General features: G+C 44.3%; 1 protein-coding gene across 1 annotated transcript in view; it reads right to left on the minus strand.

Moving 5' to 3' along the window:
* Positions 1 to 466: 466 nt before the first annotated feature.
* Positions 467 to 26,220, minus strand: part of CDC16 (cell division cycle 16) — a 67,980-nt gene continuing 42,226 nt past the window's right edge. Inside the window, exons 16-18 of the mRNA XM_034758105.1 lie at positions 16,101 to 16,236; positions 13,474 to 13,564; positions 467 to 3,189 (exon numbers count right to left, since the gene is read on the minus strand). Coding sequence (XP_034613996.1) covers positions 2,924 to 3,189; positions 13,474 to 13,564; positions 16,101 to 16,236 — 493 coding nt within the window. The 3' untranslated portion in view covers positions 467 to 2,923. The remainder of the gene's footprint in view (positions 3,190 to 13,473; positions 13,565 to 16,100; positions 16,237 to 26,220) is intronic.

A 26,220-nucleotide genomic window follows, 5' to 3' on the forward strand; every position in this document is an offset into this window, starting at 1 on the left:
CCCTAGGCACATGTACATTAAAAACCTTCACAAGACTTTTCAACCTCCGCATCCATTCAGTGGAACAAAATTAAGTACACACAAAATCCCCACCTTTCTTTCCTCACCCCACCCAACCCCTTCCTCAAGAGTCTAGTAGAATAGATAGGCCTTGTAGAACATCTCGAAGATTAAAAGATTCTAACTAGTTTGAGGCAAAGTGTGCGCTGGGTGAAAGCAAAATCCAGACCTTAGGGCCCTCTTCTTGAGAATGCCCAAACAACAGGAGCTTCCTGTCTGTCTGAATTGATGAGGTGTTACACAGTTCCTACGTACCAAAGAAATAGGAGCTAGTAACCCTTCCTGCAACAGGCTCTCCTAGTGTTTGACCTTTATTTTTTCTATACGGGGCCCCTGCTGTGTGGTTTCCATGTCCAATGCCCACTGAGCAGGGGCTCTAAGAAGTTTTTTTTTTTTTTTTTTTTTAAACCACTGGGTACCCCACTTACAACGCATATTTAGGCCAATTTCCTAGCTCAATTTCAGGCAAACTTCTGGAATTCTCCCGTCATGACAGCTAGGATTCATAGCACCTGCAATCCAAACAAGAACAATCTGTACCTTCCTTAAACTGTCAGTAGAGGGGCACTAAGGATATGAGCTTCCCCCTCTGAGAGGAAGATGCCTTGAAAGGAGATTCAGAGGGTATCAGATGCAGAGGATTCCCGTCCCACATCCCTTGTCCAACCGGACCAACCAGATTCAGTCCTTACTGAGAGTGGAAGTTTTCCCCAATAACAATTATTGCGATACTCTGTTGTATAGCCCAAGTACAAGCTTGTGCCACATCATCTTCACCAGTCTATTGTTACCAGCGCTAGCTAAAAAAGCTAGCATGGGTATGTCTATCATGCTACACTCACCCTTTCATTTTGCAGTGAGGACACACCCAAAAAAAACAGCACGAGGGAAAACTGCATCTCTCAAGGTTTAGTTTTTAAAGAAATAAAAGAACTATTTCTCTTCAGAAGCTAGAGCACAGGGGAAAGGGGAGAAAAACCTAAAGCTCCCCACAGAGAAAAGGTCCAAAAACCAAAGGAAAATGCCTATCTATTGCACAGAGATATCAAAATATCTACCATATGTGATGAGTGTTTTTCATCTATAGATCTCAAAGCTCTTTACCAAGGAGATAAGTATCAATATCCTCAACTTTTCGAAGTGCTGTGGAAAGATCAAGTAATATATGTCCAAATATATAACATTTAACTAATAGCACTAATAATAGTCTTCCAGCGTTTGTTCCTTTTTGGGGTGTTTTTTTTTTTCACGTCTTACTTTGATAACTATGAAACATATGATATGTTGGGGAAGTTTTATTGTTTTTCCCCCCTAAAAGCACTGTCAGAAATGATTGACTTTATTCCAACAAAGTTTAAGGTGGTTTGTTAACCAGATTTATAATTGATATCAGATGAAATTTTAGGCCTATTACTTGATTCTGATGACTAAAAAGTGAATTAATCACTTTTCTATCTGAAGAAAAACAACATGTAACATATATTTGCTGGTTCCTGAGCTTTGAAGTACTCAAAACATCTGGACTGCTACACTATTTTTCTTCTTCTCTTCATGTGGATTTTCACTTCTATACATTATCAAACACAAAACTTTAGCCAAGGTTGCTGAACTTAATTAACAAAACACAGATAAGTTAAAATTAAAGGCTATCCTGAATTAAACTACTTAAACTTAACCCTCCCCTCAACCCCCCCACAAATATGCACAAATTTTAAGGCAAGTAAGGATGAGGAAGAAGAGAGGGGAGAAGTTTATACAAAATATGGTTAGTATCCATTTTAAGCAGGAGCACAGAACGGTCCTACTTAGTTTATTGGATGGAGAAATCATTTCTATTCATAAAACACAAGGTTGTTAATTATAAATAGCGATGCACAGAGAAGATTCAAAAATAAAATACCACAGACTTAGAGATTTTTAAAGTACTGTACACACACTATTTAGTTATTTTTTTAACCTTGACAAAATAACCAAGTGAAATGTAAAGAGAATTTCTGCAGCCTTATAATCAGCATATTCTGTCTTGCTTATAATCAAGCTAACTTTTGAAAATAGCAGCTCAGGATGTCACTGATTTCCAAAAACTGTATCAGATATATCTATTAAAATATTTATGATACTCTGAATATTTGTGCCATTCACATTTGTTGCCTGATCAGCTTTCCCAAAGCAGTTCTGCTTACATTTATCTTCCAGTAGTACAGTACAGATGACAAGATGAAACAATTATCAAAAATAGGACAAAACAGAACCCATAATATCCATTACCCATGCTTAAAAAGCTTTGATATCATAGCAAATTAGATTCAGCTGATAAAAAATTGCTCTCTACAAATGCATGTAGAGGCTGAACAAAATAATGGATATTGTTGAAATTAATTCCTGTCTTAAAAGAATAAAATATTATGTTAGCAACAAAACCCTAGTTATTTTTGGCCTATGACAGAGCGTTCTTCACAGATAGGTTGAAAACTTAGCCACAATCATACTACAGTAGCCCTTGGCTACTCAATTTGATGAATATTGTACATTATTTCATTTTCAGGACATATTTTTAAAGTTTCACAGTCTTAAGAGCAGTCACAGGGTACAGTAACCAGTTTTAAAAACATAATATATGAATTTCACCTTTTATTCCATTATGTAAGATTATTTTGTAGAAACAATAAAAGTGGAAATAGTCTGTTGGTAATGAATATTTTTTTAACATTCTTAAGGCGACATTACTTCTCCGGTGTTAAGCGTAAAGAAGTAGTTGGGATTTGTATAAAAATAGCAAATTCCTGAATGCATGACACAGCAACAAAAAAGCTAAATCAAAATGTTTTACACTTTTACAAAATGAGATCTGTACCAGTGTTAGTCATGAACTATGGTCTGACATTGATGTTTCTAACATCATATCACTTTCATTCATTTCAATCTCAAAGGTTTCTTCTAATGGACGAGTAGTATCTGTAGTTTTCCTTTGATTTGATGTTTCTAGTGTCACAATACCACTTTCATCCAGCGTTTGTCTTTCTATATCAAATTCCCTGAAATCCCAGGGAGGTGAAATAATGTTCTTTAATGTCTTCATAGTGTGTACATCAAAGTCATAACATCTTAATTTGTCCTTAATTTCTGTTCCTAAAAAGAAACGTTATTAGTTACTGTCCAAGTGAACATCCCCAAGATTTCACATCTCATAAAATACTTAGTTTACCAGCAAATAATCATGCCACTTATACATCCACAGACCACTGACAAGAAAGTCTATAAGTGTTATGCTTTGTGCACTAGAACCGGTAGTAGGCAATCTCCTGTCTTAAAAAGACCCAAGGTATCCCAATATATTGAGTACAATTCAGCTTCACGTTTACAAGAAGACCTCTTTCTGTTAAACTATTTTCTGTCCAGTCGTTTAAGTCAGTTTTAACCATATATAGCTCAATTGTATATTGACTATATAACTAAAAGTTTAGTCAAATAACTGTATAGTACATCAGAATGCATCAACTGACTGCAATAAGCCCTAACATTTAGAGGAAATGCACTTCCAATTGCTTTTCACACTGCCAAACCAATTTGTTGGAGTGACAACACAGACATTACTTCCTAATTGGCTTCAGCCTCATTAACATGCTTCACCGTGTACTAACTCTATTATTCACCATGGAGAAATGAACAAGTCCATTCAAACAGAAAAATATGTGCAACTAGGAAGCTGTGTGTGAAAAATTGCTTCCATACTGCATAAACATCTCAAACTTTGGTAGCATGGGTGGCTTCATTACCTCATATGGGATCATCTTCCTATTTTTAAAGTATTGATTTTGGGGGCGGGGGTGAGAAGATTTATGTATCCCTACTGCTTCTACAGGGACAAGTGTGATATTCATTCACTACCACAAAGACGTATTAGCCAGATTAGCCAGAGATTCCCTAGATAAATTTATCTGATGTATCATTTGTGAGCAACTCCTACGGATATTGCTCTTAAATACTGATCACCTCCCCAATCTTTAAATAAAAATTTCTTGTCACAGTTTAAAGAAACAGTCACTGTTTTGCTAATAAAAAGACATGCATTTTTCCTCTTTTTTTATTCTTTGCTCTTTGCTATCTTCACACAATTACACTTTAGTAATTTTCAACCAAGAACTCTCCTCTGTCTTGTACTTACAAAAAAACTTGACAGTGGCTAGAAAACTGGTGTGCTTTGATCATCAGTTCAAATAGATTCCTGGTCAGTAGTGAGGAAAAAATTACCACCTAAAAGCTGCTTGGTGAAATGAGTCGGTAGCCTCAATCCTGTTCTTAGTGGACAGGACATTAAAAAAAAACATTATTATTGACACTCCTACTGAAAGACTGAAGTGTCCAAGGATTAAATGAGCAGGGAAACTAAACTCTCTCTCTTCATCCTTTAGAAATGGTCCCTTCCCAGTAAGCAGCAAGCAGTCTGAACACATTTTCCAGTCTTCTCTCCTTATCCCCCTCTGTATCTCCAATCACGAAGACCTCAAGTTTAAAGCAGTCTCTATCTTCTCCATATTCCACCTTTAAACACATTTCTTCCAGGAATCAGAATCACAGAAATGTAGGAATTGAAGAAACCTATATTGTTCAGTCCTCTGTACAGAGGCAGGACAAAGTATTATCTAGAGCATCCCTGACAGATGTTTGTGCAATATCTGTCATTTTTAAGAATGGGCTAGACAATCTCCTGAGGTAATTTGTTCCAGTGCTTAACTACACTTACAGTTAGGAAGTAAACAGTGAGATGGCAAAGGGGTAAAAAGTGAGGTGGCAAAGTTTGCAAACGATACTAAACTGCTCAAGATAGTTAAGACCAAAGCAGACTGTGAAGGACTTCAAAAAGATCGCTCAAAACTAAGTGATTGGGCAACAAAATGGCAAATGAAATTTAATGTGGATAAATGTAAAGTAATGCAATTAGGAAAAATAACCCCAACTATACATACAATATGATGGGGGCTAATTTAGCTACAACTAATCAGGAAAAAGATCTTGGAGTCATTGTAGATAGTTCTTTGAAGACGTACACACAGTGTGCAGCGGCAGCCAAAAAAGCAAACAGGATGTTAGGAATCATTAAAAAGGGGATAGAGAATAAGACGGAGACTATCTTATTGCTCTTATATAAATCCATGGTACGCCCACATCTTGAATACTGCGTACAGATGTGGTGGTCTCATCTCAAAAAAGATATACTGGCATTAGAAAAGGTTCAGAGAAGGGCAACTAAAATGATTAGGGGTTTGGAATGGGTCCCATATGAGGAGAGATTAAAGAGGCTAGGAAAAGAGGAGACTAAGGGGGGATATTATACAGATTTATAAAATCATGAGTGGTGTGGAGAAAGTGAATAAGGAAAAGTTATTTACTTGTTCCCATAATATAAGAACTAGGGGCCACCAAATTAAATTAATGGGCAGCAGGTTTAAAACAAATAAAAGGAAGTTCTTCTTCATACAGCACACAGTCAACCTGTGAAACTCCTTGCCTGAGGATGTTGTGAAGGCTAGGACTCTAAAAGGGTTTAAAAGAGAACTAGATAAATTCATGGAGGTTAAGTCTATTAATGGCTATTAGCCAGGAGGGGTAAGGAATGGTATCCCTAGCCTCTGTCAGAGGGTGGAGATGGATGGCAGGAGAGAGATCACTTGATCCTTACCTGTTAGGTTCACTCCCTCTGGGGCACCTGGCATTGGCCACTGTCGGTAGACAGATACTGGGCTGAATGGTCCTTTGGTCTGACCCAGTATGGCCATTCTTATGTTCTTAATTTTTTCCTAAGGTCTAACCTAAATCTCTCATATTGCAATTTAAGCCCATTACTTCTTGTCCTGTCCTCAGTGGAAAAGGAGAACAATTTATCACCCTCCTCATTATAACAACCTTTTATGTATTTGAAGGCTTATGTCCTCTCTCAGTCTTCTCTTCTCCAGACTAAAGAAACCCAAATTTTTCAATCTTTCCTTGTAGGTCATGTTTTCTAGACTGTTAATCATTTTTGTTGCCCTCCTCTGGACTTTCTCCAATTTGTTCACATCTTTCCCAAGTGTGGCACCCGGAACCGGACACAGTATTCCAGCGGGGGCCTTATCAGTGCTGAGCAGACAGGAAGAATTACTGCTTGTGACTTGCTTACAATACTCCTGCTAAAACATCCCAGTATGATGTTTGCTTTTTTTGCAACAGTATTACATTGTCACCTCATATTTAGTTTGTGAGCCACTATAACCACTAGACACTTTTCTGCAGTACTCCTTCCCAGGCAGTCAGATCCCACTGTGTATGTGTGCAACTGATTATTCCTTCCTAAGTATAGTTCTTTGCATGTGTCTCTATTGAATTTCATCCTATTTATTTCAGACCATTACTCCAGTTTGTCAAGATCATTTTGAATTCTAATCCTCTCCTCCAAAGTGCCTGCAACTATTCCCAGCTTGATATCATCTACAAACATAAGTGTACTCTCTATGCCATTATTCAAATCATTTCTAAAGATCCTGAGTAGAACTGGACCCATGACAGATCCCTGCGGAACTCCACTCGATATTCCCTTCCAACTTGATTGTGAGCCACTGATAACTACTCTGATTACGTTTTTCAATCATTTGTGCCCCCAATTTATAATAGGTTCATCTAGGCTATATTTCTCTAGTTTATTTTTTGAGGTCACAAGAGACTGTATAAAAAGCCTTACCTAAAGTTGAGATACATCACATCTACTGCTTTCCCCATCCACAAGGCTTGTTACCCTCTCAGAGAAGAATATTGGGTTGGTTTGACATGATTTGTTTTTGACAAACTCTTGTTGACTGTTACTTATCACCTTATTATCTTCTAGTTTCTTACAAACGGACTTGATTATTTGCTGCATTATCTTTCAGAGTACCAAACTTAAGCTGACTGGTCTATAAATTCCCTAGCTTGTCCTTATTCCCCTTTTTATAGATAGGTACAATATTTGCCCCTTTTCCAATCCTCAGATATATCTCCTGTTCTCCACAAGTTCTCAAAGATAATCGTTAATGGCTCAGAGATCTCTTCAGCCAGTTCCTTAAGTATTCTAGGATGGATTTAGTCAGGCCCTGTCAACTTAAGACAAATAACTTGTCTAAGTAATTCTTAACTTATTCTTTTCCTATTTTAGTATCAGATCCTACCTCATTTACACTGATGTCCACTATGTTAATCATCCAATCACTGCTAACTTTTTTGGTGAAAACTGAAACAAAAATGGTATTTAACATTTCGGCCATTGTTGAGTTTTCTGTTATTGTCTTTCCCTCCTGATTAAATAATGGGCCTACCCTGTCCTTGATCTTCCTCTTGCTTCTGAAGTACCGTAAAATGTTTTTTTTTTTACCCATTATGTCCCTACCTAGTTTAATCTCATTTGTGCCCTGGCCTTTCTAATATTGTCCCTACATGCTTATGTGTGTGGGGGTGCTGGTGAGTTGTATTCTTCCTTTGTAATTTGACCTGGTTTCCACTTTTTGTATGACACTGAGTTCCAGGCCATTGAAGATAAAACGGTTACTCACATTCTCGTAATGGTTGTCCTTTGAGATATGGTGTTCATGTCCATTTCAATCGTGTGTGTGCGCACACGTGCACAGTAGCCGGAAGATTTTCCCATAGCAGCCTATTTCGAGTAGCCCTGGGCAGCCCCTGGCATTGCGCCTTCCTGGTGCTCAAGACAGAGCCCTGCTGACCCGCTACCCCCTCAGTTCCTTCTTGCCAGCTACTCCAACAAAGGAGTAGGAGGGTAGGTATTGGAATGGACATGAACAACACATCTCGAAGAACAACATTTATGAGGTGAATAACCGTTTTTTCTTCGAGTGCTTGTTCATGTCCATTCCAATCAGGTGACTCACAAGCCCAAGTTCAGGAGGTGGGGTCGGAGTTGTCCACTTATTGGAGCACTGCTCTTCCAAAGGCCGCAGTCTCTGGCCTGCTGGGTGATCTCATAGTGTGTGGTGAAAGTGTGAATGGAGGACAATGTCGCTGCGCTCCAGATTTCCTGGGTGAGACCCTGCACCTGGAATGCCGTTGAAGAGGCCTGGGCCCTGGTAGAGTGCTCAATCATCGAAGGAGAGGCTCCTTTGCCAGGCTGTAGCACTCACGGCTGTAGGACGTGATCCATGACTTGCGGCTTAGGATAGAATACTGGGAGGAAGATGTCCTGGTTAATGTGAAACTGGGAGACAGCCTTTGGGAGGAAGGCCAGGTGAAGCCTGAGCTGAACCTTGTCCTTACAGAACACTGTGTAAGGGGGCTCTAATGTCAGTGCCTTGAGCTCAGACAATCTCCTGGCTGAAGGTTATCGCTACCAGAAACGCTACCTTGTATGAGACATAGAGCAGGGAGCACGTCGCCAAAGATTCAAAGGGTGATCCCATGAGTCTGGAAAGGACCAAATTGAGGTCCCAAGCTTGGATAGGCTGTCGGACATGCGGGTACTTTTAAGGAAGCAGCTGACCCTAGGGTTAGCAAAGACCGAGCGGCCCTCTGCGCCTGGGTGGAAGGCAGAGATGTCGGCCACGTGAACCCTTATTGACGACATGGACAGCCCCTGCTGCTTGAGATGGAGAAGATATTCTAATATAAATAGCACAGAAGTGAGCGTTGGGAATGAACAGTGCTGCGCTGACCAGATTGAAAATCTCTTCCACTTGGCAAGGTAAGTGGCTCTCGTGGAATGTTTCCTACTGCCAAGGAGGACTTGTCTAACCGGATCCGAGCAAGAAAACTCCATCAGGTTCAGCCATGGAGCTTCCACACCGTGAGGTGCAGCGACTCGAGGTTTGGGTGTTGGAGACGGCCATGATCCTGAGTTAGTAAGTCTGGGAAGAGTGGCAAGGTGACTGGAGGTTCCACGGACATTTCCAGGAGTGATGTGTACCAGTGCTGGTGCTATCAATATCACCAAAGCTTGTTCCCTCCGTATCTTGAAGAGCACCTTGTGAACAAGAGGGATAAGTGGAAATGCATATAGGAGATGGCCTCCCCAAGGGAGGAGGAATACATCCGCGATGGAGCCCGGGTTGTGATTCAGGAAGGAGCAAAACTGCTGGCACTTCCCGTTGTGTCGTGTGGCAAACAAGTCTATCTGGGGAAAGTCCCACTGATGGAAGATTGAGGTTGCCACATCCGGGCGAAGGGACCACTTGTGGCCGTGGAACAACCTGATGAGATATTCCACCAACTCGTTCTGTACTCCGGGGATGTATGATGCTTGCAGATATACTGAGTGCTCTACACAGAAGTCCCACAACATGGGGGCTTCCTGGCACAGAGAGGATCATTCACCCCCGTTTGTTGATATAGAACATCGCCATGGTGTTGTCTGTCATAACTGATACACATCTCCCTCTCAAGTGGTCTCGGAAAGTCTGGCATGCAAGGCGTACCTCTCTCAGCTCTCCGACACTGATGTGGAAACTGAGTTCCGCCTGAGACCAGAGGCCTTGTGTTCTGAGTTCTCCCAAATGCACTCCCCAGCCCAGAGCTGATGCATCCATCACTAGCGAAAGGGGCTACTGAGGGCTGGCGAAGGGGACCCCTGCACATAGTATCTGTACGTCGAGACACCACAGGAGGGAGCAGAGTACCATGTGAGGCAGGGTTATGATCCTGTCCAAGCTGTTCCGGACTGGCCGATACACTAACGCTAGCCACGATTGAAGAGGTTGAAGTCTGAGTCTGGCATGCTGTACTACGTAGGTAGAAGCTGCCATGTGTGCCAGGAGTTTCAGGCAATTACTTGCTGTGGTGGTGGGGAACTGCCTGAGACCTCGTATGATGTCGCAGAGGGACTGAAACCTTGCTTCCGGGAGGCATGCCCTGGATTGTGTTGAGTCCAGTACTGCCCCTATAAATTCTACCCTATGAACTGGGGACAGCGTTGATTTTCTCTCATTCAGAAGACGACCCAGTTTTTCGAACATCGCCAGTCGTCAAGGTACGGGAACACTTGTACCTGCCGTCTGTGCAGGAACACAGCCACGACTGCCATGCACTTGGTAAAAATATGAGGCGCCACTGACAGGCCAAACAGGAGGACTGTGAACTGGTAGTAGGTGTTGTTTACCACAAACCTGAGGTATTTTCTGTGGGACAGAGTTATTGCTATGTGAAAGTATGCGTCCTTGAAGTCGAGGGCAACATACCAGTCTTCTGGATCCAATGAAAGGATGATGGAGGCCAAGAGACCATGCAGAACTTGAGCTTCTTCACAAATTTGTTGAGTTCTCACAGGTCTAGTATGGGTCCGAGGCCGCCATTGGCTTTTGGTATTAGTAAATACCGAGGAAAAAAAGCCCTGCCCTTTTGCTCCTGAGGAACCTCTTCCACTGCTCCTAGCAAAAGGAGTGACCAGTATAAGGAGTAGCTTGTGAGAGGGGTCCCTGAAGAGGGATGGGGAAGGGAGGTGGAAGGGCGGGAGGGCACAGAGTTGGATGGAGTATCACCTCTCTACCGTGCGGAACACCCAGCGGTCCGAAGTGATATGGGACCATGCACAGTAGAAAGGGGAAGTCGAGAGGAAAAGGTAAGGTGGGGTAGATCCAGTTTTTTTTCTGGTGCGCCGTCCTCGACCGCACCTTCAAAAGGCCGGTTTGGGGCCAGAAGGTGGTTTGGGTTGGCCAGAGCCTTGGCCTGAAGACAAGTGCAGCCTCTTTCTGCCGTTCCTATTCCTCCTCCAGGAGCCGTCCTGATGGTTCTGTTGGTAGAACCGCAGAGGAGGTTGAGGCCTGAAAGACTTCCGCTGTGTGGCGGGAGTGTGCAGGCCCAAGGATTTGAGGGTGGCTCTAGAGTCTTTTAGGCTATATAGTCTTTTATCAGTCTTCTCCGAAAACAGAGTCACACCCTCAAAGGGGAGGTCCTGTATGGTCTGCTGGACCTCATACGGGAAACCAGAGACCTGGAGCCAGGAACCCCTTCTCATGGCCACCCCTGTAGCCATGACTCTCATGGCTGCGTCAGCACAGTCCAGTGCAACCTGGAGAGAAGCTCGGGAGATTAGCTTGCCCTCCTCAACCAAGGCTGAAAACTCCACATAGGAGTGTAGGGGGAGCAGCTCCGCAAATTTTTCCATTGAAGTAGAGGTATTAAAAGAGTACAGACTGACAACGGCCTGTTGATTGGAAATACGGAGCTGCAATCCACCCATGGAATAGACCTTTCCCCCGAAAAGGTCGCATTTTTTTAGCCTCCCTGTTTTTCGGGGAGGGGCCTTGAAAACAGTGTGCTGGTTAGCAGTGTCCACAAAAAGGGAATCAGGTTGCGGATGGGAATAAAGATGTTCATAACCATTAGAGGGCACAAAATATCACAGTTCATTGCGCTTGGCAGTGGGTGGCAATGAGGCAGGGGTCAGCCACAGGGTTTTGTTGGTTTTTGGGATAGTTTTTATGAGCGGTGGGGCAATACGGGAAGGTCCAGAGGGTATGAGGCTATCCACCATGGGATTGGAGTCCTCTACTATCTCCTCAGCCTTGATGCCCAGACCCTGGGCAACCTGGCGCAGCAACTACTGCAACACCCAATTGTTCTCGAGCGCTGGGGCTACAGCGGTATCAGCCAGTGCCTCATCCGGCGATTAGGAGGAGGAAGCCCCAAATAATGGCAGTGTTAGCAGCTCGGGGACCAAGTGGGTTCCCTCTTTGGAGGTGTTGATGCCAGAGGGTGCTGTGGAGAAGGAGAGCACCAGGACATCATCGCCAGCTTCCTTCTTCATTTGCACCTGGGGTTGCGGTGGTGCAGATGGGGCTGGAGCCACCTGTGTGCTAGTGGGCGAGAAAAGCACCTTGAGACGCAGCAAGTCTTAAGCTGCCTCGAAATTCTCCAGTGTTGAGGGAAGTTGCTTGGCAGTTGCTGGCCAGTAGGATCCAGCGATCGCAGTGGTCCTGGACTCAACTACCTTGCCTGGGCAGGAGTTGACACGGCCCTGCTCGGGGACCTGGTGCTGTGGCCCAACTGGGGTCTCACAGCCATTGGCTCCTTAGACTTAGCCGGGGGGAAACACTCCCTTCTCTGCTGCTGCTTCTTCTGAGGCACTAGCGACTGAGACCGGTGCCTGGTTGATTAGCCATGGGAGGAGCCATGCCGGTGCTGAGCGTCTTGGGAGGAGTCCTTTTTCGGCACTGGATTCCAGAATGACAGTGCCAGGGCACTCCGCGCTGACGAGGACATGCTGGGTGCAGGGTCCCCCAACCCAAGGTCTGAGTGGGGGCAAAAAGCTGACTCCATTAGGAGAACCTTATGTCGCCGTTCCCTTTCTTTAATAGTTCTGGGACGGAACTTGCAGCAGATCCTACACCTGTCCTTTTGGTAACCTTCCCCATGGCACCTTAGACAAGTGTGGGTGGGGGGGTCACTCTTTGGCATGCGCTTAGCGCAGACCTCACAGGTTTTTAAACCCAGGGACCGCAGCATACCCCAATTCCAGGGAGTCAGAAAAGGTGCAGGGGCAAACCCCCAACTAACTAACTACTATACAACTAACTAGAGAGAACTCTACACAAAAAATGGAGATAAAGGCACTTGCTGGGCAAGGGCTATGGGATGTTCCAGCTAACCGTCACTGGTGGTAAGAAGGAACTGAGGGGGTGGCAGGTCGGCAGGGCTCTATATCGAGCGCCATGAAGGCACGACTCCAGGGGGCACCCATGCCGACCCAATGGAGGCTGCTATGGGAAAAATCTTCCGGCTACCGTGCACATGCACACACCTGATTGGAATGGACATGTACAAGCACTCGAAGAACTTCTGGTTAAGCCAAGGTGGTCCCTTATCATACTTCCTATCTTTTCTATGCATTAGGATAGTTTGCTCTTGTGCCCTTAATAATGTGTCTTTAAAAAGCTGCCAAGTCTCCTGAACTCTTTTTTACATTAGACTTCCTTCCTTCCTACTTTGTCCATACTTGTCTCTTTACCTGAATCATCCTGTGTTTTGTCTTTGACTTCAAGCATTTTGTATGGTGACATGTATATTGGGGGTGCTATGAATGATTATTAAAAATAGATGCTAAAATAAACTGCCCTAGAAGCCATTATTTATGGTATCAATAACTAGTTTCTCCAGACAGTGCCAAGATTCAACCAGTTAATATTGGAGTATACATCTCCTCCATGATGGAATAGTTTTTAATGTCCTCCATGTGAAGAAAAAGCTTGTCCCAGATTTATATTTTTTCCTTTCTGATCTTAACATAAGACTCTTCCCACTGAATTTAATTAACTCTCTCTAGATTCAGTAGCTAACAATTTTTTTTTCTGATGGGTTTCTATTGTACATGTAACATTAGAAGATCTTTTATGTGATACACATTAAAAAGTTTTGTTTCCTAGTCATAATTTTACTACATATAGCGACAAATGATATACTTACCAATGTAAGCTTCAGAATCACCAATATACATTTCTATGCAATGTCCAAGCATGGTGACTGAAAATGTGTCATCCCTCCTAAGACCAAGGGCCTGTAAAAAACAGAGTACAGAATATTCAATAGGAGAAACAGATATTTGCAACATCATTGCATCATAATAATGTCATACAGTTTTTTCTCTTCATTTTTATGTTTACTTTAGTTGCTGCTGCAGATTGTTATGATAGAAGAACACAGTCTTCACTATAAAATGAGGCTACCCTTCCAACAAACGAATAAAAAATACTGCTACTTCTTTAAATGACAAAAAGTTAAGATTGCAGAGCCATTGGCCATTATCTTTCAAAACTCATGATCGGGGGAGGTCCTGGACAATTGGAAAAAGGCAAATATAGTGCACAACTTTGAAAAAGGGAAGAAGGAGAATCCGGGGAACTACAGACTGGTCAGCCTCCCCTCAGTCCCCAGAAAAATCATGGAGCAGGTCCTCAAGGAATTCACTTTGAAGCATTTGGAGGAGAGGAAGGTGATCAGAAACAGCCAACATGGATTCATCAAGGCCAAGTCATGCCTGACCAACCTGATTGCCTTCTATGATGAGATAACTGGCTCTGTGGATAAGCGGTGGATATGATATACCTTGACTTTAGCAAAGCTTTTGATACAGTCTCCCACAGCAGTCTTGCCAGCGAGTTAAAAAAGTATGGATTGGATGAATGGACTATAAGGTGGATAGAAAGCTGGCTAGATTGTGAGGCTCAAGGGGTAGTGATCAACAGCTCGATGTCTAGGCGGCAGCAGGTATCAACTGGAGTGCCCCAGGGGTTGGTCCTGGGGCTGGTTTTGTTCAACATCTGGATGATGGGATGGATTGCACCCTCAGCAAGGTCGTGGATGACACTAAGCTTGGTGGAGAGGTAGATATGCTGGAGGGTAGGGATAGGGTCCAGAGTGACCTAGACAAATTGGGCTAAAAGAAATCTGATGAGGTTCAACAAGGACAAGTGCAGAGTCCTGCACTTAGGACAGAAGAATCCTATGCACTGCTACAGGCCGGGGACCGACTGGCTAAGTGGCAGTTCTGCAGAAATGGACCTGGGGATTACATGGACAAGAAACTGGATATGAGTCAACAGTGTGCCCTTGTTGCCAAGAAGGCTAACAGCATATTGGGCTGCATTAGTAGGAGCACTGCCAGCAGATCAAGGGAAGTGATTATTCCCTTCTATTCAGCACTGGTGAGGCCACATCTGGCGTCCAGTTTTGGGCCCCCCCACTACAGAAAGGACATGGACAAATTGGAGAGAGTCCAGCGGAGGGCAACAAAAATGATTAAGGGGCTGGGACACATGACTTATGAGGAGAGACTGAGGGAACAGGGTTTATTTAATCTGCAGAAAAGAAGAGTGAGGGGGGGGATTTGATAGCAGCCTTCAACTACCTGAAGGGGAATTCCAAAGAAGATGGAGCTCGGCTGTTCTCAGTGATGGCAGATGACAGAACAAGGAGTAATAGTCTCAAGTTGCAGTGGGGGAGGTCTAGATTGGATATTACGAAAAACTATTTCACCAGGAGGGTGGTGAAGCCCTGGAATGGGTTAGCTAGAGAGTTGGTGAATCTCTATCCTTAGAGGTTTTTAAGGCCCAGCTTAAAAAAGCCCTGGCTATGATGATTTAGTTGGGGTTGGTCCTGCTTTGAGCAGGGGGTTGGACTGGATGACCTCCTGAAGACTCTTCTAACTCTAATCTTCTATGATTCTATGATTAACAAAACCAAAACTAGGTACACTAAACCCACCTTTGTTCCAGTACTAAAATTTGTCCACCAAACAGCAGTGCAACCTTTCCTCCTCCATGAAGGAAGATGAATTAATAAAAAATAATACTTACAGCTTCTACACTAAGAATCTTTGAGCAAGTTTATTGTTTATGTTTGTACAGCTAAATTGGAATATATAGACTCAAACTAAAAATTATATTAATATGAGTTGAAGTTGAGTTTCATTTAGGGGTAAAAAGCATTGCAGGAATGTTATCCCCAAACCAAGCATTACAAAAACTCAGAAAATTCAGTATTAAGGTGTGGAACCCTTACACACAAAGAACCTTCATTCTGCCCTGCAGTGATATTATATTATAATCATATAATTATGTTTACGGTACTTTAGTGTTTGTGGTCACAGACTAGATTAGACTGATTTTTAAATACACTAGTTTTTCGTATTTTTTTCCCTTCTCAGTGTCACTACAGGGAAGAGGTAGCTAATTTAGAACCTAATTGATTGAAATATAAACTGTACCAGATTTCAATGAATTCTAACTATCTGGTAAATCTGAAGAGTCAATGTCATTCACTTATTAGGATAATCTGGGACACAGAAAGGACTGACACATACTACGTTTCTTAAGGGATCCTTTTAAAATTATTTTAATTTAATTAACAGGTTTTACTTGTAAATGCTCAGAACGTTTATTCAATATTCAAAAGAGTAAGTGCTGTAAGTTTGGGAAGGATACATTGTCCTTTTCACACATAAGGCAATGAATTTGTTTTAAGTACGCAAATAAAATATAACCCTACTTATGCAGCTGTGACCAGCACCTCTCTCATTCATACCATATACATACCGTATGAAAATAGTCAATTGCACTTTCAAAATTGCCCATTAGACTGTGTATGTATCCAATGGCAGAGTATGTGGAAGCATTCTGAGGAATCAATACTAGGGCCTGACGATGGTATTCTAATGCTTCTTCATATTTCCTGTTAAGTTTAAATATAGAGTGCATATTAGTAAGTTCTACAATGCAAGTACTGTCATTGTACTATGTTTGTACTGTGACTAGCACATGAGACCTACCCTTACTAAGGGCTTTAGGTGACTCCGCAATATAAATGTTAAATAATAAGTTATTGCTTCATACTTGCAAGATGAAAGAATGGACTAAACCTTCATGACATAATCACAATCTTATTACACAGTAATTCAGAAAGAGAAGGTTACTTACCTTGTGCAGTAACTGAGGTTTTTGAGATGAGTGTCCCTGTGGGTGCTCCACTTTAAGTGTCTTGGCGCCCTGCGCTTGTAATCGGAGATTTGTAGTAGCAGTGCCCGGTTGGCTGCACACGTGCCGCAGCTGTCTTGCGCCGCTCCGAGCGGTTACCTAGCAGTGCACAGCCAACCGTCCCCCAGTTCCTTCTCTACCCCAGAGGATCGTCATGAAACGCCGAAGTAGAGGGGAGGAAGGGGGGTAGTGGAGAACCCACAGGGACAACCATCTCGAAGAACCTCAGTTACTGCACAAGGTGAGTAACCTCATCGTCTTCTTTTTCTTTGAGGAGTGCCCCTGTGGGTGCTCCACTTTAGGTGACTGTTGAGCAATGCCCCTCAGTGGAGTGGAGGGGCTTTGGAGTTGGTTCATTGAGGTGGATAACACTGTGAGTCCAAACTGAGCATCTGCTCCTGACTGTTGTTCTAGAGCAGGGGTCTCCAAACTTTATGAGACGAGGATCATATTAGATTTTTGAAGGGGCTTTGCGGGCCAAAGCAGCTATGAAAGAAATTAAATATATGCAAATACATGCAAAATAGTTAAAAAACAACACTATTCTACTGTGTCAGTGTTGCATTAAATTCTAAATCAGGTATAAAAGTTAATTGATGCAGGTACTGTGAAATCACACAATATTCGTCAATACATTAAAATCATTTCACATTTGTTTTTATTTTATTTCTAAAACCTCACACATTTGTATCATACAAATACTGTTAGGTTCTATTAGTGATGTAGTTAAAATTTAACCATTACGAAATTGTTAATTTCCATCTTCTTTACTCCATTTATCTGAGATGTAATTAAGCATCTGGCTTGTATTTTTACTCCTAAGGCAGGGGTCCGTGCCTGCTCGGTTGCAGCAATGACTCTCCCCTAAGTTGGCTCCCCTTTTGGGGGCGGACACTGGCTCCCAGAGGCACTCACCTCTCTGCACAGCTCAGCTGAGCTACCCCCGCCCCCACCGACCTGAGCTGCTGCCGGCAGCCCCTCCCCCTGCCTGCAGCCTGCCTATTTGCTTCTCCCTGTACCTGCTTTGCTGAATCAACGACTCTCCCCTAAGTTGGCTCCCCTTTTGGGGGCGGCCACTGGCTCCCAGAGGCACTCACCCCTCTGCACAGCTCAGCTGTGCTGCTGCCCCGTGTGAGCTGCTGCCAGCGGCCCCTCCCCCTGCCTGCTCGGCTGCCTACTCAGCTGTTCGCTTCTCCCCTGTTGGTTGGAGGGCCGGACAAATGGAAGCCACGGGCCGCAGTTTGGAGACCCCTGTTCTAGAGCATAGTGTTTAGTGAAAGTATGGGCAGATGCCCAGGTAGCTGCTTTGCAAATGTCAGTAATAGGTACTGTGACACTGCATCCCATATTCTTCATAGATATATTATTATGGTATGATTACGGCATAACTATGATGTATTTTAATACAAGATAGGTCATGTGAGATCATTGTAAAGGTTATGATTTACTGAATATGATTATCCTATTTGTATGCATGTATCATTTTGGTATCTGAAGTTAGGAATATTGTCTATATATCTATTACAAATGTAGAGGGTGAATTTCATGAGCTTACGCTGTACCAATCTCTGTGCGGCGCAAGGTGGTATAATTTTGGGTTTACCTGCCAGGGGTGTGTGTGCTCTTGAGCAGCTGGACAGTTCCTTAGCTGTAGTCTCCCCATGCAGAGCTGATCACAGCAGCCTGTAAGTTCTGCAGCTGGGTGTGTCCCTACCTGTGTGTATGCTGGTGAGAGAGCAAGCTTGGAGAGCTTGGCAACTTTTGACAGCACCACAGTGTGAGAGGGAGCCCAGGGTGGTGGGTCAGGGGGGCTCAGTGGTACCACAGTTCCAGGTGGCACCCCAGGGGGAACCCATCACAGGTACATTATTGAGAAAGGCCATAGATGTTGATAATGCTCTGATGAGGTGTGTGCGAACTCCCAGTGGAGGTTACAGGTTACTGTTTTGATAGCACAAATGGCTACATCTAGATATCCATTTGGATAGTCTTTGTTTTGAGATGGTTTGGCCCTTCGAGAGTTCTGTTACGGAAACTGATAGTTCAGATGATTTTCTGAAAGTTTTTGTGCTTTTTATGTAGAAAGCTAGTGCGCTGCAGATGTCTAGCGTGTGAAGTGAGGCCTCCCTGCTGTTGGTATGCAGCTTCAGAAAAAATATATAAAGGTAAGTATATGGGATGATTTAAATGAAAAGGGGGGGCAACCCTGGGTATGAACTTGGGGTGCGGTTGTAGGATTAGTATAAGGTGAGTGTGCCATTAGGGCACCTAATTCTCCCATCCGTCTTGCTGACGTGATGGCAATGGGGAAAGCAACCTTAATTGATAAGTAACAGCAAGAAAGTTGTGAGGCGTTCAAACAGTTTTCCCATGAGACCGCGTATAACAAGGTTGAGGTCCCATATGGGAATAGGGTTTCTTAGTGTGGGTTAAGTGTTTTCTATTCCTTTAAGGAAGCGTTTAGTTATCGGGTGAGCAAAGATAGTGACTCCGTCCACCTTGTCGTGGATGGAGGTGATAGCAGCCAGATGTACTCTGGGCTATCCACCAGCCTGTGGATAGCCCAGATTTTTTAAGGCCCAGTATATAATCGAGGATTCTAAGTAGTGGGGCCAACTGTGGAAAGCTCTGTTTGTCCTGGCACCAAGTGCCGACTCATTTCCACTTATATATATACACCTCTACCCCGATATAACGCAACCCGATATAACATGAATTCGGATATAACGCGGTAAAGCAGTGTTCCGGGAGGGCGGGGCTGCGCACTCCGGTGGATCAAAGCAAGTTGGATATAATGCGGTTTCACCTATAACACGGTAAGATTTTTTGGCTCCCAAAGACAGCGTTATATCGAGATAGAGGTGTATGTCTTTCTTGTGCTTAGTCTGCGACTTTTAAGTAGTATATCTTTCACTTCTTCAGAACAGTCCTTTACCCCCATCGGCCATGGAGTAACCAGGCCTTGAGGTGGAGTACTGCGAGGTTGGGGTGACGGACACGCCCCGTGTCCTGTGACAGAAAGTGAGGCACTAAGGGAAGGGTTTGAGGCAGTGGTGAGCTGGAGCCGGTTCGCACCGGTTTGCAAGAACTGGTTGCTAAATTTAGAAGCCCTTTTAGAACTGGTTGTTCGGAGTGGGACAACTGGTTCTAAAAAAGTTGCCCCGCCCCCAGCCCCAGATCACCTCTGCTTTCTGGGGGGGGGGGGGGGGGGGGGGGCGGGAGGGGGGGGGGGGCAAGGAGGCGAGGCAGGCCCCAGCTCCAACGGCCCCGGCCGAGCGCCCTGGCTCCAACGACCCCAGCCGAGCGCCCCAGCGCCTCTGGCCCGGCCCCGGCACCTCTGGCCCGGCCTCCAGCGCGGTAAGGGGCCAGGGAGGGGGTGTTGAAAGAGGGCAGGGGAGTTCGTGGGGGTGGGTGGATAGGGATCAGGGCAGTCAGAGGGCAGGGAACAGGGGGATTGAATAGGGGCAGGGGTCCTGGGGGAGCAGTCAGAAAGGAGCAGGGGTTGGATGGGGCGGTGGGGGACAGTCAGGGGCAGGAGTTCCAGGGGCAGTCCGGGACAAAGAGAAGGGGTGGTTGGATGGGGCAGGGGTCCCAGGGGGCCATCAGGAATGAGAGGAGGGGTTGGATGGGGCGGCAGTGGGCAGTCAGGGGACAGGGAAAGGGGGGTGGGGGTGTCAAGGAATGTGGGGGGTTGGATGGGGCAGGAGTCCCGGGGGGGCACGACCCCCTCGAGGGGTGAGGAGGAGGGAACCGGTTGTTAAATTTTTTGGCAGCTCATCACTGGTGTGAGGTGATTTCACTGGCATCTGTCTCAGGTATGGGACAGACTCATCTGTCTCATGTTTGTCTGGGTCATGTGGATGCAATAAGAATGACCCTGGATTTGTCCTGCCTGTGATTGTGAATGATTCGGCTCAGTAGTGGGATCAAAAGAAATGCATACAACATTGGCGCTTCCCATTTTATGAGGAGAGCATTGCCCAGGGAGTGGTGTCCCAATCCGTCCCGAGAGCAATATTGTGGGCACTTGATGTTCTGAGCTGTTGCAAATAGGTCTATAGTGGTGAACCCCCATAGCTCAAATATGGCTTTGAGAATTCTGGGATCCATCTTCCACTCGTGTGTTTGTGAGAAGTCTCTGCTTAGGTGGTTGGTTGTTGTGTTCTGACATCCCGGCAAATAGGATGCCGAAATCTCTATGTTGTTGTTGATGCACCAATTCCAGAGGTGTACTGCCTCTGAACATAGTGAGTATGATCATGCTCCCCCTTGGCTATTTATATAGAACATGCATGCAATATTGTCCATAAGGATCTTGATGGCATTGTTCTTTATTAAAGGGAGAAAAAGCTCGCATACGTTTCGGACTGCCCTTAGCTCCAGTAAGTTTATGTGCAAGTTGGACTCTGCTGAAGACCAGTGGCCCTGGACCATATTGTCGCATAAATGTGCCCCCCAACCAACTAAAGAGGCATCCATCGTGATTGTCATGGCTGGAACTTTTTATTGGAAAGGGATTCCTGAGCAGATGTTCTGTGGTTGTGTCCACCATGTTAGCGAGTCTTTTACCCTGCAGGGCATCATGAGGCATCAGTTGAGAGAATGTCTGTGGGGTATAAAGACTGTTCGAAGCCAGGCCTGTAAGAAACTCATGTGGAGCCTGCAATATTTTATAACAAACGTTGTTGCCAACATGTGCCCCAACTGTTGTAAACACATTCTGGAAGACATTTGTGGGCTGTCCATCACTGTTGAAATTAGGTTGACTAGAGTGAGGAAGCGTTACTGGGTTAACATTGCTGTTGCTGTGAGACAGTCGAGGTAGGCTCCTATAAATTCCAACTGTTGGACAGGGACCAACGTGGACTTTTGTACATTTATCTGTAACTCGAAGTCCATGAACAGGGTTATTGTGGTATGCGTGGCGTTTATCACTCCTTGTGGCATTGGTGCCCTTAGGAGGCAATCGTCTAAGTATGAAAAAATCATCACTCCCTGTCTGCGGAGGTGAGTTGCAATGACTGCGAGAATCTTGGAAAAAACTCTTGGGGCAGTTGACAGGCCAAAGGGTAGCACTCTGTATTGTAAATGCTGATTCCCTAGAGTGAATCTTAGGAATTTTCTGTGTGCCAGGTGAATGGTAATATGAAAATAAGCGTCCTGGAAGTTGAGGGCTGAGAGCCAATCTCCTTTCTCTACTGCCAGAATTATTGTGGATATAGTCACCGTTTTGAAACTGCGTTCTCACAAATGTACTGACTTGTCATAAATCCAGGATGGGTCTCCACCTGCCATTCTTTTTCTGAGTAAGAAAATAATGGGAATAAACCTCTGCCCCTGTGTTGAGATAGTATGGGTTCCACGACACCTAATTGTACGAGGTGGTTTATTTCCTGTTGTAACAGGTGCTTGTGAGAGAGTTCCCTGCAGAGGGACGGGGGAAGGGAGTGAGTAGGTGGGCTAGAAATAAAGGGGATGGAGTAGCCCTTCTGGATAATCTCCAGAACCCATTTGTCTGTTGTCTGACAGTTCCAGACTGTCACCATATTACCCAACGGTCTCTGAATGGGCTGGGGGATCAGATCTGGTTCAAGAATCAGAGTGTGAATGTCTCGTGCCCTCGACCACACCTTCAAAATGATTGTCTGAAGGTGGATGGTTGAGATGTCCAAGGCTGAACTTAATTCTGCCGACATCTGGTCTGTCTTTGTTTACATCTTGGTCATACTGTCTTTGGGGCTGAGAGTATGGAGCAGCCCGAAATCTCTGGTTGTAAAACCTGCCTTGTTTCTTTTTGTTTGCAGATACACAGATGCCCAGGGTTTTTAAAGTCACCCGGGAGTCCTTTAAGGTATGTAGAGACATATTGGTTTTGTCTGCAAACAATTTTTGACCCTCAAAGGGTAAGTCCTCCATGGTGGCTTGGACCAACTTGGGGAACCCAGAGAGGTGGAGCCAGGATGTCCAGTGCATGACCATGGATGTAGCGATGGACTGTGCTGCCATGTCTGCAGATTCAAGAAAGGCCTGTAGGGCCGTCCTGGCGATGAGACACCCCTCCGAGATGTTTGCCTTATAGCATTTTCTTTTGTCATTGGGTAAACTTTCAATAAATTACAAAATTTTGGGAAAGAGATTGTGTGTGTACTTTGCCAGTAGGGCTGAATAATTGGCTATGCGGAAGTAGTGTGTGGCAGAGGAGTAGGCTTTCTATCCGAAGAGGTCTAGCCTTTTCTGGTCCTTATCATATGGGGTCATTTTGGACTAGTGTTGTTTTCCCCCTTGGATTTACCGCATCAACCACCAGCGAGTTTGGTGCAGGGTGGATGAATAGAAACTCAGCCCCTTTCACTGGCACATAATATTTATTGTCAGACCTCTTATAGGAGGGAGGGGCTGTGGTGGGTGTGTGCCAGATTATTTTTGCAGGGTCCATAATGGCATCATTAATTGGCAGTGCTATCTTTGCTGTTGGGGATGCCTGGAGTATGTCTATGCGCTTGTGTTGGGTCTCTTGTAGCTCAGCTAACGAAATGTCCAGAGATTCAGCTACACTTTTGAAGAGGTCTTGAAAAGATTTGACATCATCCCCCATAGTGTGTGAGGGGGAGTGGCATCATCATTTCATCCTGTGATGAAGATGATATGTGGGTGGGCAGCAGGGTGTCACCTTCAGGTGTGTCATCAGGGTCCTCTATCTCTTCCTCTTGTGTCTCTGAGGGTGTTGGGACAGTTGGTGAAAGGGACAGAGTTGTTTTGGACCTTGGTGGGTTAAGGGGCCTGAGGTTCTGGGCCCTATACATTGCCCATGGATCCCAGTATGGCCAGTTGGGTGGGAAGGGTATAGGTGGCGGTGCCCATGGTTGACCATATTAGCCCCGCATGTCTGTAGATGTTTGGTGCTGAGAGGGTCCAGGTTTAGGGGAGGAGTAACGAGGAGTGTATATTACTGCCTCATCCTCTTCTTCCTCATCACTGGGGAAGGGAGGGTCTGATCCACAGGGAGTGGTTACCAGGCTTGGTCCCGGTCTCGCTGGGGTACCATCGGTACTGAGTAGGGGAATTCCAGGTGTTGAGGCCACTATCAGGTCTGCGTGCCTCATGAATTGCTGTGGAACCATAAGGCTCGGTGTCAGGGACGGCATCATGCACTGACCAGGAATTAGGGTCAAAGCTGTCAGTGCCGATGACTTGGAGATGTGCTGGATAGGTACGTATCAGATGGTGACACTGTACTGCTTGGTGCCGAGGTTTTCTTGGGCTCTGTAGGTGCCAACCTGGGAGGTTTGGCTTTACTGCATGCACCTCCATTAGAGCTTTCCCACATAGGGTCTTTAGCTCCTCGGGACATCTCAGTACGGATGTTCCCAGTGCCTCACGGTCTGGTGCTCTTGGGGCCATTGGTACCAGGGTAGATTTTTCATTTGGAGATCGCTTTCTTTTAGGTGATTCTCATTGTGGGGATGAGTCTGACCGCTTTTTGGTAGCCTTTCTAGGAGCAGGCTCCTTAGCGGCCGTTGTTGAAGTAGATCCCCTGTTGGACGCTGCCGCTGGCGACCAGGAGGTGTCCTGGATTCGGGATTGGAGGCTGGTCTGAGGGATTTCTCCATCATCAGGAGCTTTAACTGGAGATCCCTAGCCTTCCTTGTCCTGGCAGCCAATTTTCTGCAATGTGGACACTTTTCGGTAACGTGTGCCTCGCTGAAGCAGCTGACACATGGTGCGTGTTCGTCAGAGATCGGTATGGAAAGTCTGCAAGTCAGGCAGCATTTAAAGCCAGGTGAGCCGGGAATGCCTGAGACAGCAATTCCTTTGGAGAAAGAACAGGAATAACCCCATTTTTCTTTCTTTTTTTCTTTAATCAATAGCCGAGTACCCACCAGAGAGGCGGGGGTAAAGGGAGAAATATATATATATAAATAAACTAAAATATAAAATATAAGATATAAAGGGCAAAAGGGTAGGGTAGCTAACTATGACTAAGCTAACACTATCGGGAACAACTGCAAACTATTAAGCTCTCAAAAGTAAGAGATGGCACTGCTGTAGCTCCAACTCAAGCCAAAGGCAGTAGAGAAGGAACTGGGGGATGGTTGGCTGCGCTCCGCTATGTAACCACTTGGAGCGGCACAAGATGGCTACTACAAATCTCTGATTACAAGAGCAGGGCGCCAAGACACCTAAAGTGGAGCACCCACAGTGACACTCCTTGAAGAACCACCACATTTTCCCCTTATACAGCATATCCCTTCACATTTAAGATTTAAAAAAATTGAAGTGTATGAAAAATCTTCATGAAAAGAGTACTCTCTGTTTAGATTTAAATCCTGTGTGTGGAAAGAACATCTTACTACTTATTAAAGATAAGCTTAATTTAAAGTTGCCACATATGCATATTTGTAGCCATCCGCAAAGGCATGGGGGTGGATACAAGATGCAGTAGCTTCCTGCAGCCACCTCCCATTGAAGAGGATCCTATCTTATGTGGCAAACTACTATAGAGGTTTAATGTTGCTTGAGGCAGCATTATCTCCCTCCCCACTTGGATACAGCTACATTAGAGATGTGAATGGCAGTGTAACTGAGCCAATCATGCTGCCACTGTTGCTTGGGGTGGGAGAGGAATTGGAAAGCTTAAGGAAGATAAGCATTTTCTGTAGATTGTCTGACATTGTTGGGGTTGTGGCAGGCATTTTATGGAAATCTTCAGGTGCTGCACAGAAAATACTATTTCTGCTATCTCCACTTTGCTTCTAATTCTGCCTTCCAGAGGCAGGCAAGAACATAGCATTTATCAAATTAGATATTTTGATGTTATGGGGAATATGAGGATTTTCAAGATATTTTAAAACCTTCAAATGAAACAAGATATAAGCAATTCGTTACTTTGCTTCTGAACATTTTAGGTATATCCCGTAATTCCCTTCAAATACCAGACAGCTTTTCCTGAAATTAAAATCATCCATGAATCAAATTACACCTCTACGTCGATATAACGCTGTCCTTGGGAGCCAAAAATTATTACCGCGTTATAGGTGAAACTGCGTTATATTGAATTTGCTTTGATCCACTGGAGTGCGCCACCCCGTTTTACCGCGTTATATCCGAATTCGTGTTATATTGGGTCGCGTTGTATCGAGGTAGCGGTGTATGTATTGCAATCATTCATTCAGAACCCAAGAAACATACAAAAGCACACGTGCTTACAGCTGGATGTCATTACTACAAGAATCTCAAGCTACTATAATTAAAACACAGATATCACAAATCTCAGAGGACTGTTAGATAGCATTTTCTCTATTCAGAAAAGTTACATCTGTTTTCATGGTTAACTCTGATTTCTATTATATAAAACTGTATTAAATAGCAACATGTAAAGCTGTCAGAAATGCTAGAGAATTAACAATTAAATATAAAATTTGTTTGCTGTGTAACCAAGCCTTCCACACTATACAAGCATGTAGCATTCTAGCATGTAGCATTTCACTGTAGTCTGTCAACTTAATTTTGAATTAAAATGTTTTTTTGCATAAAAAAAGGTTTTACAGTATTTAGAAAAATGTCTTAAACACATGGACTCATGAACAAAGAATACAGTATTGGCTGCTCTAAATGTGATGTAAATATTTTTAATTTTTTTATTGTAGGAAATTTAACAAGATAAAAGTGTTATTAACTGAAA

This window comes from Trachemys scripta, chromosome 1 (assembly GCF_013100865.1).
Source record: "Trachemys scripta elegans isolate TJP31775 chromosome 1, CAS_Tse_1.0, whole genome shotgun sequence".
In the NCBI taxonomy this organism is placed as follows: Eukaryota; Metazoa; Chordata; order Testudines; family Emydidae; genus Trachemys; species Trachemys scripta.